Source organism: Coccinella septempunctata, chromosome 7 (assembly GCF_907165205.1).
Source record: "Coccinella septempunctata chromosome 7, icCocSept1.1, whole genome shotgun sequence".
NCBI classification, from domain to species: Eukaryota; Metazoa; Arthropoda; class Insecta; order Coleoptera; family Coccinellidae; genus Coccinella; species Coccinella septempunctata.
Window position 1 is genome coordinate 18,787,314 of NC_058195.1, and position 17,489 is coordinate 18,804,802.

The window sequence follows — 17,489 nt, forward strand, 5'->3', positions numbered from 1 at the left end:
ATATCAATCGGTTGCAGGCTTTCGTTAGAGGAAGGATTAAAGGATATCTCTTTTTCATGAATAACTGCACTTAATGCGCCCTCTACATTTGTATATTTTCTCCTGTGAATCGTGGTAGCGATTTTTGGTGATTTTGTTCGTACAAATTGCTCCAAATTCGAGCGTTTTTTTTTTACTTCGGCTTTAGCAGTATACGTAATCAAACCCTACACTTCTCAAATAGTGGATATTCGAGAAAAAAATTACTTTTTGCTCTTCAATCAAATTTTCAGTATCAGTGTACATAACAGGGTATCTATCCCAAATTGCTTGATTTTGGCTGTTTCTGGTATAGTCCGAAAGCTGGCGACGAAAATCGGCAAGAGTTTTGTAATTTTGTATTTTAATATTAGTTAGTTTTGGTGGTGTATATGAGTCAGCACCCACTCTCAAGCCCAGGTAGTGGAACAACTGGCGGCGACGCTCTTTGATTTATGTAAAATTACAATATTCGTACTTTGGGTGACTGCTGGCTGACTATTTTATTTTCAAATAATATATGATATTTGAGCAATAAATGCTTTTTCAGCCATTACAAATCTCTTGAAATGACATCGTTAAGGCAGCAACTTCTGTGCGGTACTGGGTACTGGCCCACCGCTTTTCACTAAAATATGGTCTGACCACTTTCTCAAGTTTTCTGTTCTATAAACAAGCCGAGTGACTATTTTCAATCATTACAAAATACTTGTAGAGTACGTAATTTTAATATACCTACATCAAAGCGCGTCGCCGCTAGATGTTCCACTACCTGACCTTGAGAGTGGGTGCTGACTAATGTACACCCTCAATACTAAACCATATCATTGAGTATTAAACCCACCTTTAATACTCAATGACCATAATAATATATAATTATGAGCCATTACAAACTCTTGCCGATTTTCGTTGCCAGCTCTCGGACTAGTACTTCTAGACCAGATAGGGAAAAACGTTAAAAGAAGTACTGGGCTCGATTTTCGTGGAAGGTCCTTTAGTGGAAACCGTTTCAGGATATCTTCATTTGCCTTGAATATACAGGGTGAAGCTTTAACTCGTACACATATTTCAACAGTAGATTCTTGAGGTCAAAAGATACACTTTTTTTACCATTTTTACCGAATCGGCTCGGTTTGAAAGATACAGGCTTTCGAAAAACCATGCATAAAAAATTTTATTATAAGATTCATCTCACAAAATGTTTTATCGAATGAAATAAATTTCGGAAGATAGTTTTTCACCTATTTGATTAATTTTTTGTCAAACACAAGATATTACCCACGTCTTCCAGTTTTCCCATTACGACCATTACGTATCATAAAAATACCAAAAATATTCAAAGAACCCAACTCTTGAAACTGAGTTGGAAGCTATATAATGAATATTTGAACGTTTTGTAAAATAAAAGTATTTTCATATTTTCTCGAATAATGCGCCGTTTTCGACTAATTCGATGTTAAAAATAAAAAAGTTCTGTAAAATTTGAAAAATTGGGTACTTTGGTTGAATACAACTATGTTTAAAAGAGCCACAGATATGAGCTCACAGATTTAGCTGGTTATCTTTTCTTCTTGAAGTGCCTATCCTCTATGGATGATGGCTATCACATTGGTCCAAATAACTTTATTCACTGCCGCTCTGAATAGAGCTGTCGATGTCATTCCAGTCCATGTTCTTAAATTTCGCAGCCAGGATATTCGACTTCGCCCTGCTGACCTTCGGCCCTCTATTTTTCCCTGCAGGATGAGCTGGAGAAGGTGGTACTGAATGTAATTTTATTTTAAGTCAATTTGGTATTTCGTTCCAATATATTTCACTAAGGGTGGCGAATGACGGTCATAGGAACATTATATGCAGTTTATTGTTCAATCAGCAACGTTTCGGCTAATATGTAGCCTTTATCAAGCTAAAATATGAAATGTTTTTAGATCAATGTTACAAAATCAGAATTACAAAACATAAAAAATAAAAAGATGTAAGACATTCAAAGAACAACAAAAAGCCATCAATGGTGAAGGGACTAACCTTCAGAACAAATCATCAACAATTTAATTTAAAAAAAAATTCATTGTCAGAAAAAACAAAGTCATGAAGAGTTACGACAAATCAGGATAGATCATCAACAACCAAACGATGTGGCGCGACTGAAAGAAATCACTCAATTGTACAATCCAAATCAGTCTAACAATCAACAATCTTATCAAGATGACATATTAAAACTCCTTCTGAACCAATTCTTCTCGAAATCTAATATTTCAACATTATCAAAATCAAAATTATGTTCACACATTCGAGCGTGTGCTGATAATGCTGTCGACTCTTTTGATCGCAAACAATCCCTCCTACGTTGATCCACCCTGTTTTTTAAATATTGTGTCGTCTGTCCAACATAGACTTTATCACAATCACCACAATTTATCTTGTAGATCAAACCTGACTTTTCTTTTTAAAACAGGGTCTTTTAATTTGGTAAAAATTCTGTTCAGAGTGTTATAGCAGTAGGGTGAAATATTAGAACAGTACGGACTCATGTCCCTCACTAGATCTTGATAGAGCCCTGATATGTACAAAAGTCTGGACCAAGTTGGGACAGTGGAAGACGATGCACCATTCACTTGGATCATAATGCTGTTCGAAGAAGAAAAAAATATTCTATTAAACAATCTCTTGGATATCCATTTTGTTGTAATATGTTTGATTGAGATTTGAAATTTTTTTCATGGAAAGAAGGGTCACTCAAATTCGAAATTCTATGCTTAATGGACTTAACGATGGCAGTCTTCTGCGACCTGGGATGCATCGACTGGTGGTTCATCAACCTGCTCGATGAAGTAGGTTTCGAGTATAGATCGGTTATTATTCTATTATTAAGACGGATTAACCAGACATCTTAAAACGGAATCCTATTATCAACTTCCAACTTAAACGTGAACTTCATGTCATGAAAACTATTAAACAAGTTCAGTGTCTCATCAACTTTGTCACGTGGAATACACATAATGATGTCATCAACATAAACATGTATAAAAGGTACCAAGGAATTATAGGACTGATTTGGGTGGACTGAATTCTACATACATATTTGAATTTAATAAATAGAATAAGAACAAGACCGTAGACATATTGTTTTTTAGATTATGTGTAATGTATATTAGACCGACCTGTCCATTTTAATATGTCATCTTGATAAGATTGTTGATTGTTAGACTGATTTGGATTGTACAATTGAGTGATTTCTTTCATTCGCGCCACATCGTTTGGTTGTTGATACTCTATCCCGATTTGTCTTTTAACTCTTCATGACTTTGTTCTTTCTGACAATGAATTTTTTTTTAATTTAATTGTTGATGATTTGTTCTAAAGGTTAGTCCCTTCACCATTGATGGCTTTTTATTGTTCTTTGAATGTCTTACATCTTTTTATTTTCTATGTTTTGTAATTCTGATTTTGTAACATTGATCTAAAAACATTTCATATTTTAACTTGATAAAGGCTACATATTAGCCAAAACGTTGCTGATTGAACAATAAACTGCATATATGTTCATATGACCGTCATTCGCCACCGTTAGTGTTATTTTATTTTCCCAGGGATGGCACAGCTAATTATGAAACTTTGAAATTGTATAGCAAAAAGTGTTTCCCATTTATAGACAGCTCGGACAACGAGAATAAAACTCTATGGAACATTGAAAACAACTCTGCTTGTAAAAAAATAAGAGCACATGACCCAGTAGATTTACATGGGATGCAATACGATAGTCCTTCAGTACCAGATGGCTTATTTGCCAATAACTTCACCACAATGGCTGAAGCTAACTTGAAAAACTGTTATGGAGATGACTTTGTCTGTGTCTTGTACTACACCTTTAGTTGATAATACTTTCTATTTCTATCCAGTTACCAAGTTCGAAGTCCTAGATGCTATAAAAAATTAGAAAAATAAGAAATGCATAGGGCTACATTTAATTCATTTTGAACAAATGTCACAGCTTGGGGTTCAGGGTAATATTATTCGATTGGTTGCGTAGCTATCTCAATCAGAGAACTATGCTAGTTAAGGTTTATTCCACTTATTGGGCTAAATTCGATATCGTTAGTGAGGTTCCCCAAGGCTCCGTGCTGGGACCACTATTTTTCTTGCCATTTATAAATGATTTAGCTATTCACTTAACGCGTTTTTGCTTGTGATCTTCGCAGATGACACCACAGTCGTGGCCTCCGCGCGGAGTTGCGCGAAACTTTGATACGCGTGCGCGTCAATTATGAGCCAGTTTGTTGGTTGGTGTCGGTCAAACCGGGTAGTGGTAAATGTCAATAAAACTGTTTGCACTCACAAGAAATCATACTGTTGACGCTTTGCACATTCATCACTCAAACCTCATGATTACATCTGCAGTCAGTAGTAAATTCTTGGGTATATATTGAAATATACATATACCCATGGAACCTGAGTTTATTGATTCAGGTTTATTATAGTATTGTTTACAGTACACTGTCCTACAATATCTTGCTCTGGGGTGACTTTACAGACTTTAATAGAGCTTTCATCGGACAGAAGCGTATCATTCGACGTATTTTCCACTTAAGTTCTTGTACATCCTGCAAGCCAAGTTTAATTGTGAATAATTTGTTATTACTTCCATGTATTTATATATTCAAGTGTTGACTTAAGCTGAACAAAATGAAAAGAACTGGACCAAATTGTCGAATGAACATGAATATGGTTCTAGGAATCAAGATATTATAATTACACCTAAACCTAGAACTCGTAAGTTTGGGAAATCTCCAATTTACCAGTCCAGTACCAAAATATATAATTATCTTTCTAAATTTCTGAAATATCTCAATGGCTCAGCATTTAAGAATAAAGTAAAACAATTATTGTTATCCAAATTTTATTGGCTGTGACTAGAGTCCCGACTCGGGACTCGAGTCCAGTCCAGTCATCAAATTCGGGACCGATATTCGGTCTCGAATTCAACGATGCACTGCACTGGTGCATTGAAATTATTAAGCAGTGAAGGGAGTAGCGGGAAACTCAATTTTCAGTACAAATCATAAGCTTATACCCAGTCAAATAGAAACAATGATTCATATTTCAATCAATATGTTGAAGTATATTTTATTTTCAAATCATAACATTTATAAAGAGAAAAAAGAGCAATCTTGAAATGAAACATCTAAGGTGAACGTTTAAACAGAACCACTACCTTTACCTTTTTGGCTAAATTCTCATACAGTTAAAATAAAAATACGTTTTATTGAGGAGCCGCAGCATTGTTTCATTATTTCGTATAAAATATATACATTTCACAAATATATTTGGCAACTTCCTTTCTCGATCACATTTTTTTTAGTCAAGAATGGGCTTAAGGAAGGGGTTCACTTCTGAAGCAAAAATTACGTCTGGCAATTCCTCTGGATCAATTTACACTGAGCAATTCTCAGCTTTCTCACCAGTTAGAATTGCATACTTTGCTACACCTTCCATTCTCAAATTTCAAAATAGTATTTTCTCCTGTCTTTTCAAGCTTGATTCAGAAAAAGCCCACACTATTTTTTTATAAGGAATCACCCTGAATTTCATCGCAACTTTTCATAAATAATATTATACGATTCGCGACCATAACCTCAAAACCCTTTTACAATTGTAGGGACTGAACAAAGATCCCGAGTAAGGCCAAGAGACTTGTTTGGTAGCTGTATTCGGGTTCGGCTTTCGGACAGTCCGAGAATGGTTCTAGAACTGCGCAGAGGATAAAATACTAGGGCGCAACAGTTTTGCGCAGTCCTAGAACAATTCTCGGACTGTCAGAAAGCCGAACCCGAATACGGTAATTGAGCCATTTGAATTCGTCAGTCGAAACTGGACACAGATCCCGAGTCGGGACTCTAGTCACAGCCAATTTTATTATCCTGTATCTGAATTTATCCAAGATAAATGACCGAAAATTGTTAATAAGGGTTGAAATATATGCATTTTTGAGTTGTCCTATACACCTTAGTGTCTTTATCAATAAACAATTTAATTATTATTTATTTATTCATTTGTTTGTATTATTTATTTGTACGAGTCAAAGACACACCCTGTATATATATAATTTTTTTTGAGAAGCTATTTTTTTATGATCTGAGAACAAGAAAACAATGCCTTGGTATTTAAAATAACGAAGTTGTTTTTTTTTCACCCCAGCACAAGAGATTAAAAAAAATTAATACACCCATCAGCGAGAAAGTGCCTGTAGAATTTTTTTATCGTTTTTCGCAAGTAAAGAAGCAAAATTTGATCTGTTTGTGTCCGATGGTCGAATATTTTTGTGGCGGAACGGGGTCAACGTCATTTGTTTTAACGGACGTATAGATCTTATTATCCTCATTCGCAGCCATGACAGAGGTAAAATATCGTGATTTGATTGTAGAACTTACTATAGCCCTCTTTGCGGAAGCCATCTTGTCCACACCGGGTCAAATGTGTCAACGAATCCAAAGAAATGCATGACATAAACCGAATGGATTGACCCACTGCATCTGTACACCAAAATTGTATTGAACATGTCCGGTCTGAAATGTCACAGCAATTAAACAGTTTACCTGACCCACCGCATGCATGACAACATCTCGCCAATGCTTTGCGGACATGGCAAAAGATCCCTTAAAGTTTCATTGATAATCTCATAGACACAATGCCGAATATAGCATAAGAGCACTACATCTACAGTAGGCCCCACCCGATATATTAAACCCCGATTTCAAGCTGTTCGTGACAGAAGGTTTTTTTTGAGCCTACAGACTTCGGCAGGTAGGATCTTTTTTGTTAATTTCACCAACATGTTGCCATTTCAGGCAGTTTAACCGTATAAAGACACTCAACTTAAAACATCAGTAGCTACTAAATCGTTTTTTTTATTTCCCTTTAAGCCCGTTTGCAACAGCTCTAGAGAATTCTCTACAAAATTCTCGCAAGAAAACGGCTGAGATTATTTTGTATGCAAGTGAAGGGAGAATTCTACCAAAAGTGCGTATGCAACGGTGAATAGTTCACGGCGCATGAATTTTCGAGTAAATTCTCCACAGAATTCTCGGCTATTGCAAACGGGCTTTATATATTATTACATTTACGCAAATTATTCACTTCATTTTTTGAGCAGTGTATTATACGCAATTATGGGCCCGAATTCGGAAAGTGAAGACCACAAATTAGATATCTTACACCGTTTCTAAGCCATGGAAAACATACAATGTGTAGAGATTCACAATCAACTTCAACAAGTTGAAAAGTAGTATTTGGCTCCAAAATAACGTTTCGTGTTTGCAAATTTTCATAATGAAATGAGTACAGATATGATTGAAAATGAGGTAAGATATTTAAGAAGTAATCTTTTCACAGTGGTGAATAAAATACTTACATTATGGCTATTAATCACTCGGATGATTCACCAAACTCGACTTCGTCTTGTTTTTGGTGAAAATCATCCACGTGAATAATAGCCATCATAATATTTCAGTGCCGCCGAATAAGTATTATCAACTTGATCCACTCAAATAGATTTTCACGACTTCTAGATATATTTATTCAATTCATCCCGCATAATTTATCCACAAAAACCCCATTCCAGCATCCCCTCCGTATACAACAGTAATCTATTTACGACCAAAATACATTTCGTCAAAAACCGCAATATTTCACTCGCCAAATCGCCGATAAATCCCGAATTATGCCCATTTTATAGTCTGTCCGACCAGCATCGGCAACTTAACTGTTCTAAACCGGATCGCAAGACATTTTACGTCTTTTTAACTTTCAATATTCCTATTTTTCGACGAGAAACAAAGTTTGAAGCGGCTTAGTATTTCATCAGATACGAGTTGGCACCATGAAATTTGCGTTGGGCTGACTCTGACAGATTGCCTTTCATTATGCAGATAAGGGCTTGGAAGGAACGTTTAACATTTTTATTTTTGCTCATTAGGTATCCCTGCAATCTCGTGGAAAAATAAGTGGAAAACGAGATTTAAATGAGCGACACTCACCTCTGCTGAATTGGTTGTAGTTCTTGATGACCTTTTCCGCGTTTTTCCTGGCGATGTAAAACCATTCTGACGTGTTGCTGAGATAATTATACTCCACTGCCAAATCCTTCACTAGAATGGTGCCTTCAGGTAATCTGTACGCGTAAGGACAAAATAAAAGATAGTCTTGATACTGATGTTGATCGTAACAATTGCCAGCAGCAAAAATATCATCGTCGAACTCCACCATGCTGAAAACTGAGGCGTGTAACAAATACTCAGATTTAAGCACTTCTCTGCCCGCATATTTCCAAAGTCTGGTGAGCATATTGGCCCTATTAACTGCAACATCAGCTTCAACCCTGAATCTTTCTTGGGCATAGCGATCCACAACACCTTCACCAAGATTCAAATCAGTACCAGCTGTGCAGTTCTCTCCCAGGAGATGCTGGGACTCGACGATCCTCAGGAATCTTGTAACAATATCTACGTTTCCAGGTCTTAAGATTTCAAACGGTTTCTCTGTCTGAAAAAGACCATCTTCATCACCATTCACATCTTCTTCATCTTCGTCGCTTGTTGAGGCGTTCTTTATGTCTTCAACCTTCTTCTTCAAGGCTCTTTCTCCAATGAAAAGCATGCTTTTATCCATGTTGTTCCAGGAGTTGTTCGAATTGACGTTTACTGTTATTTTTCTAGTTTTATTTTTGGCGGTTCCGATTGTATAGTTTTTGACGTCGGTTAGCATTTGAGGCTCGATTTTCGGTTGAGTTTCCTGGATGAATATGTCGTTATCACGAATTGGGTGAAGTTCTGAATTGTTGGATAGAAAGCTCGTCAAGGAGGAGTTGTTGAGGTAGAAATCTGTGTGCGGTTGATTCCTTAAATACCTGTTCCTCGATTTTCTATGACGGATGTTCAAGGTGGGCTGAAAGTCTATGTCCTGGGGCGAAATGATAGGTGGGATTGATAGGAGACATAGAATTTCGAATATCATTATTATAGAATCGGATTTTTCATCACAATCATTGAGAAGTCATAATTTTTAATGCTCGTACATCGCAATAAAATTTGACATCACTCGTTTAAATTTCGTTTCGTAAAGTCTGCTTAGGGCATTTCTGGCGGAAAATCTGGCAAATTCGAACGGAAAACTTTCCCAACATAGGGTGAAAGCGCTCTTTCCGGAGCGGGTGGAAAAGCACGGCTGGTAGGTGAGAAATTCGGTCGCGCACCGAGAGCAACTGAGGGTGGCGCGAAAGTTGAGATAGGGGTTTGAAAGCCCCGTCACGTGACGGCTTCCTCAGCGCTGGCGCGCAACCCAGAACTTTGCTGTTGGGAATGGTCATAGAATGGAAATTGCGCTCATTAGAATCCAGGTTTTTCCGGAAAGAATCGAGTAGGAGTTGGCTCTTCGCGAGATTTATGCTGATCATTTCCAATTATGAGGCTCGATTTATAGATTGTCAAATTTGGAGAGGAGGATATCAGCAGAACATTACATTGGTACAAATTATATATTTCAATCACAAAAAACTTGATGAAATTAAGATCGTATGGAAAGTACACTAGTACACTGCATAGAAGTAAACTGGTGCACTGATTAAAAAAATTTCAGTTGACGAATAATGTACTCCAAGTTCTGTGTATTTTTGGAACAAAGATTTGAAATGTTCGAGCGATAAAATGCATCCATTCCACAACAGGAAAAATAACAAACCAGTCAATCGTATGAAATCTCTGAGTTTTCCCCACTATTTTCCGAAAAAAGCTTGGAAGTCTTTTGGAGCAATATAATCTCAAAGCGTTAATTGTAAATTTTCTTAAGGCTCGAAATTATCCGATTCAGAAAGTTATTTCTAGGAAAAAACGAGGAATGTCTATTTTGATGTAATATCTGTGTTCGTGCCAGGGGTGAATGAATCGATAGACTATTAATCTACTGGCTAGCTAAATCTGTCAGTATAAGGGTGAGTCTTTGACTCTTACAAATATTTCAACAGAAGATTCTTAAGATCAGAAATACTTTTATCCTTTACCGTTTAGTCCTAATCGGCTAAGGTTGAAAGATACAGACTGTTGAATCATCATATCAATAATAAACGGTTTTATAGAATGAAATGAAATTCAGAAATTCGGAATATAGATTTTCATTTACAGCCGTTCTCAATAAACCTATACTTCATTCACTTTTATTTTAGCAGTCGATTGGCCATGGAAATTTGACACATTTCACTCTGTATAGTACAAAAATGTGGGGTTATGAAGCTTGTCAAAACATTACCATTGGTAACCATTCTAAAATATATCTACAGATATATCATAGAAACGAAATCACATGCATTTTCTATATTTAGTAACTGAAACAATGGATAGATAGGATTATTGAAAACGGCCGTTATTCGGTTAATCTTTTTCGAACATAAGATATCACCCAGTTTCCTCAATATATGAAATTGAAAGAATCCAACTCTTGAAACTAAGTTGGACTCTATATCTAATGAATATTTGAACGTCTTGTAAAATAAAAGTATTAATTTCCTAGTATAATGCGCTGTTTTCGAAAAATAAGGTACTCTGACCGAATGCAACTCTTTTTAAAATACCAACCAGCTGCACGCGATTTCTGTTCGTGGGTGTTTCCTCTTATTTCCACTTATCTTTCCTTCGTTGTTTTCTTGTGTCAGTGTGTCATATTTAGGTCTTCATTGTTGATTTTCATTTTATTTTTATTCATTTTGACATGTAAATTTGGCCATACCTCTTATATAATCTATTTATTTAATCTATTTACTATTAATCCCTTTAAAATTTGTTAAATCTTCTACATTTTATACCACTGTTCATATCATTTTTCTGAGAATTTTCTTTATCTGTCTCGTATTAGTTTGAGACCTGAGTATTTCAAATGCCTGAAGATCATGCCATTTTTGAAGGGAACGAAACATATGTAGCAAGTTTGAAATTACAATTAAATTGGAGACTACAGGCAGAATTTATTTATTATTAGTTACTCTTCGAAAGTGTCACAGATTCAGCTAGTTATTCTGAAGGTCATTTTGTTTTTGTAGGGGTTGCATAGCTCATGAAATGGCAAAAAATGGTATTGAAAAAAGTGTTTCTTTTGACCTCAAGAATTTACTGTTAAAATATTTGTACAAGTCAAAGACTCACCCTGTATAGTAGGCCTGAGATAACAAAGTATAGTATATATACAGAGTGACTCTTTGACTTTTTTTCCTGTACCACTTTTTCTGATTCGGCCCTGGTAAAAAGATATAGCCATATAAAGCTATGAGCTATGCCAACCATAGAAAAACAAAATTACCTTCAGAATAACTAGATAAATCTATGACACTAAACATCTGTGGATCTTTTAAACAGAGTTGTATTCAGCCAAAGTACCTAATTTTTCAAATTTCTCAGAGACTTTTTAATTTTTGAACATCAAATTACTCGTGAACGGCATATTAAGGTAAGCGTCCACAGTTCCGCATCATACGCAATGCACGGATCGCATCAAAAGTATTTTAGAATGCTTTGTATAAAAACTCATATAAGTGCGTTGCGTACGATGCGAAACTGAGCATAGACGCTTAATTTTATACGAGCAAATATGAAGAATCATTTTTCTTACAAAACTTTCGAATATTCATTAGGTATTCGAAGAGTTGGGTTCTTCGAATTTTTGGTATTTTTAAGGTACATAATGGTCATAATGAAAAAACTGGAAAGCATGGGTGATACTGATATCTTGTGTTCGAAGAATATTCATCAACTAAATGAAAAACTATATTCTGAAATTAATTTCATTCATTAAAACCGTTTGTGAACTGAAAATAACATTTTATTATGGTTTTTCAACAGTCTGTATCTTTCAAAACGAGCCGATTCGGAAAAAATGGTAAAAAAAGGGTTTCTTTTGACCTCAAGAATCCACTGTTACTGTTGAAATATATATTCTTTCAAATGTCAGCGATACATTTTTAGTTATCAAACAATATAACATATGTATGAGTTTCAGCAAAGGTAAGTGTAACGGGGTACCATACAATTTGGAGTATGATACAAGAGCTTAGAGAAAAACCTCAGTAAAAAAACCCTGTCTCCTCGTTAGAAGTGTTGTAGTGATGACATATTTGTTTACAGAATAAGCTTTTGATCCTGAAGGGCTTCTTTTCCATTGATATAAAAATTTCTTTATCCTCTTTCTTTCGAAATAATATCTGAAACAAAGAAACAGAACCGAAAAGGAGAGAAGAAGTGAATAATAGAACTTTCATCAAACCTTATTTGAAGACTTGATGATGACTGAAGAAAAAAAAATTATCATAGGTACATAAAAAAAAATATCATAGGTACATACATAATTTGTCCCTCAACTGCACTAGGAGGAATATCATCTCAGCATCAAAAATCTACTGCTGATCTTGGTGGAGGATCATCCTCGTCGTTATAGAAATGCCTTCAATACTCAAATTAATAAGAGTCAAATCTTTCTTATGACTGGAAGGGTCTATCGACCAGGTCCAGTCTTCATAATGATGATTCTTCTGTTCTTCAGTTGTTCGAGGAACGCCTTATGTTGGGGAATCATCTAACATAGATATACGATGGATACTCCGAATATATATATATATATATATATATATATATATATATATATATATATATATATATATATATATATATATGCAGCGGGACATATGGGGACCGAATGTATATAACGTATGGACCGTATATATTGATATACATTTCGATTTGGAGGTGTACATTACTATTCATTTGTCTATGTATATTGTGGAAACGAAATTATATCGATATTTCTGTTCTGTATATGTTGCGTAACATATGGGAACCGACAGAAGTATATGCAGCGATACTTATTGGGACCGTATTGTGGGGAATGGCGTAGTAAAATAAACATAGTTCAAAAGATAATTACTGGGACCTCGTTGTGACCTTGTCATTATCGATTAAAATTCTGCAGTTGTATTCATGTTGAATTCAAGTTTTTATTGAAGTAGAGAAAACTTGGATATGGAAAATTAGTTCAGATTGCAATTTAAAATTTTCTCAAGACAATTTGATTGACATAAATGAAGAACTTATATCTGTATATTTGAATTTCAAATAATCGAGCATATGGAAAAAAAATTGTTTTTGTTTTGATGAATGAAAAAAATTTCACCGCCTCCGCGATAACCGAAATGGTTTCCATACCATTTGTTTCGGAAAAAGAACGTAAAACACAGAATGTATTTCTTATTGAGAAATGCTTTTTTCGTAGTGATAACTGTATGTCCATATTCAATAATATTTTGGAGAGAATATTCGGATGTATGCTATACATTACCATTCATTTGACTAGGTATATTTTTGAAACGAAATTATATCGATATTTCTGTTCTGTATATGTTGCGTAACCTATGGGGATCGATAGAAGAATATGCAGCGATACTTATTGGGACCGTATTGTGGGGAATGGCGTAGTAAAATAAACATAGCCCAAAAGATAATTACTGGGACCTCGTTGTGACCTTGTCATTATCGATTGAAATTCTGCAGTTGTATTCATATTGAATTCAAGTTTTTATTGAAGTAGAGAAAACTTGGATATAGAAAATTAGTTCAGATTGCAATTTAAAATTTCCTCAAGACAATTTGATTGACATAAATGAAGAACTTATATCTGTATATTTGAATTTCAAATAATCGAGCATATGGAAAAAAAAATTGTTTTTGTTTTGATGAATGAAAAAAATTCCACCGCCTCCGCGATAACCGAAATGGTTTCCATACCATTTGTTTCGGAAAAAGAACGTAAAACACAGAATGTATTTCTTATTGAGAAATGCTTTTTTCGTAGTGATAACTTTATGTCCATATTCAATAATATTTTGGAGAGAATATTCGGATGTATGCTATACATTACCATTCATTTGACTAGGTATATTTTTGAAACGAAATTATATCGATATTTCTGTTCTGTATATGTTGCGTAACCTATGGGGATCGATAGAAGAATATGCAGCGATACTTATTGGGACCGTATTGTGGGGAATGGCGTAGTAAAATAAACATAGCCCAAAAGATAATTACTGGGACCTAGTTGTGACCTTGTCATTATCGATTAAAATTCTGCAGTTGTATTCATGTTGAATTCAAGTTTTTATTGAACTAGAGAAAACTTGGTTATAGAAAATTAGTTCAGATTGCAATTTAAAATTTCCTCAAGACAATTTGATTGACATAAATGAAGAACTTATATCTGTATATTTGAATTTCAAATAATCGAGCATATGGAAAAAAAAATGTTTTTGTTTTGATGAATGAAAAAAATTTCACCGCCTCCGCGATAACCGAAATGGTTTCCATACCATTTGTTTCGGAAAAAGAACGTAAAACACAGAATGTATTTCTTGTTGAGAAATGCTTTTTTCGTAGTGATGACTTTATGTCCATATTCAATAATATTTTGGAGAGAATATTCGGATGTATGCTATACATTACCATTCATTTGACTATGTATATTTTTGAAACGAAATTATATCGATATTTCTGTTCTGTATATGTTGCGTAACCTATGGGGATCGATAGAAGAATATGCAGCGATACCTATTGGGACCGTATTGTGGGGAATGGCGTAGTAAAATAACCATAGCCCAAAAGATAATTACTGGGACCTAGTTGTGACCTTGTCATTATCGATTAAAATTATGCAGTTGTATCCATGTTGACTTCAAGTTTTTATTGCACCAGAGACAACTTGGATATAGATCAGTTCGGATTCCAATTTAAAATTTCCTCAAGACAATTTGATCGACATAAATGAAGAACTCATATCTAAATATTTGAATTTCAAATGATCGGGCATATGATGGAAAAAAATTTGATTTTGTTTTAATGAATGAAAAAAATTGCACCGCCTCCGAGATTACCGAAATGATCTCCATACCATTTGTTTCGGAAAACGAATGTAAAATGCAGAATGTATTTCTTGTTAAAAAATGCCTTTTTCGTAGTGATCACCTTTCGTCCATATTCAATAATATTTTGGAGAGAATATTCGGATGTATGCTATACATTACTATTCATTTGACTATGTATATTGTTGAAACGAAAAGATATTCTGATTTGGTGAGAATTCTACCGATGTGACGATTATTGAAGTCATTCAGAAATGCGAAATACATAATAAAATTATAATATTTTTTTATTTGTTTTTATTGAACTAGGTGAATAGTATTGTCTTATTAATCATTATCAAAAGAATATATCTATATACAGAGAGATTAATTGGGAAATGCGGATAGATGGAGGAAACCGAAATGCTCCTAAATAACCTATATTTCATAGATCTATCATTCTTCATTACCATTATGCAGACTGATTTATCGATTTCCGTAGTTTTTTCAATTAATCATAATTTATGAACCACCCTACACATTTTTGTAATATTTGTTCGGAGTGTTGTCGATCAGCATAATGAGAATGCCGTATTCCAGATCTGGCCTCGAAAAAATTGATAATTACATTTATAGTCTGAAGACCCAGTATGTCAATATTTTATAATTTCATTTACAAAATTGGAAAGAGCCGAAAAAATGGGTAAAACTCAATTTGAATTTTCGAATACAACTTTCCCACTAGTAAGCTTCAGTCGAATGAAGAAGTTTCGAAAATATGGTAGCATAAAATTTAAAACAATATTTTTTTTCTCATATAGTTCTTCTCCAGGTTGAACCAATAATCTTATTCACCTAATTTCTGGACCTCTTTAAAAAAAAGAGAGGGCATGTATTTGGGACAAATTTATTAATATCAATGGCTAAAGTTTCAAACACTTTGTGTATTGTATATGAAATAATTTTCACATCAGGCCACTTTTGAAGATAAATATAAAATTGAGGAAAATTGCTCAGTCACAGTAGCATAACATCCTTAAAAAAAACGTCGCTGCAACAAATCAACATTTCAAAATTTGGAGGTTAAATATGATACTTTCTCAAACCTTCTGATGTTTTCTTGATGATAGAAATAAAATGAAGCAGTGTATACATACTGTTTGATTCAGTTAATAATTCTTACAAGGTTCAATATCCAATACTGTAATAATAATAAACCTCAAGTTATTATGCAGTAAATGGATCAATACGAACGGAATGCTGTATTTTATTATTACTTTTAGCGAGACGCAAATAGAAAAAAAATCTGATTTCCTGTTTTGTTCATCCTTCAAAATGTAGATACATATTTTAGTGTGGACTATGTGGGTATATTTCGTACGGATTGAACATAATTCTTATTTTCTTTTTTTTTTCGATGTAGTACAATGAACAAAAATGTGTCAATTTAGGGACGTATGGGATAGTTTTTATCTTGGTAATTTTCCATCTCGAGTTCATTCAGAACATCTGGTCTACCGAAATCGGCAGGGATACCAAGGCGGCAAACACAAAAGATAGAGGTGGAGAGTTGTGAGCAATAAACTAGAAAGGGAAGCGGATGTCGACCCATTAGAGATGAAGGAAGAGAATAATTATATTGCTCCTCTCTCAATGTTCCAATATGCTTGTCGAAATATGCATTTCGACGACACTTTTTCCGATTCACAAATAACGGAGGAATAAAATTATTAGTTGAATCATATTTTTCCCATTTTATCATAAAATTGACATCTGAATCAATTCTGATTTTGAAGAAGTATAATTGAAATCCCCACAGCGTTTTGAGTTTTGCAAGCACAAAAAATATCGAACAAATACATATTAACTTTGAGTATTCAACACAATGAATTGATGTTACTCAAACTGCAAATTGAATACCTCAATCATAAGGGCGAATATTCTGGATTTTTTTTATCGTTTGCAATAAGAAACGATGCCAAGAATCATGATGTACCTAAACTAACGTGATTTTTTTTAAGTGAATTAATTGAACACATAAATTTCTTCAATATTTAGCTCAATTTTCATTTCAGTACATCTAGGAGAAAAATGAAAATAAAATTGAATTAACTGTTATTAATCAATTAATCCACAATTAATGTTCAGTTGTGCATAAAAAATTAAAAATGCTGCTGGAAATAATGTTGAAAATAATTGAATACCATAACTAGATATCTTTGGCAAGCAGACATTTTTGAAAAACCGGTAACGGGATGCTTTCCGACACATCTGCGACTAAAAAACTGCGTTGAAAAATACAAGGTGTCCCAGTTTATAAAGAAGACTTTCCTCTATATCTTTGAAATTGTAAGGATCCGTTACGAAAAATAAAAGTTACTGAAAAAAACGTATTGGAGTTTTTCGAATATCTCCAACAAAAACCAAAATATGGCGAAATATTTGAAACGGTGAGATATATTTTCCAGAAACGCCTTGTACCTCGAGAACGAATCAATATATCTATGATCTGCTTTCTGATATGTAATTATCTCGATGAAAGAGATCGGGT

The 17,489-nt window shown here is 34.3% G+C and overlaps 1 protein-coding gene across 1 annotated transcript in view; it reads right to left on the reverse strand.

Moving 5' to 3' along the window:
• The window catches only part of LOC123316249 (probable G-protein coupled receptor 158), a 396,465-nt gene extending 386,858 nt beyond the window's left edge, over nt 1-9,607 (reverse strand). Inside the window, exon 1 of the mRNA XM_044902216.1 lies at nt 8,052-9,607. Coding sequence (XP_044758151.1) covers nt 8,052-9,027 — 976 coding nt within the window. The 5' untranslated portion in view covers nt 9,028-9,607. The remainder of the gene's footprint in view (nt 1-8,051) is intronic.
• Nucleotides 9,608-17,489: the final 7,882 nt, after the last annotated feature.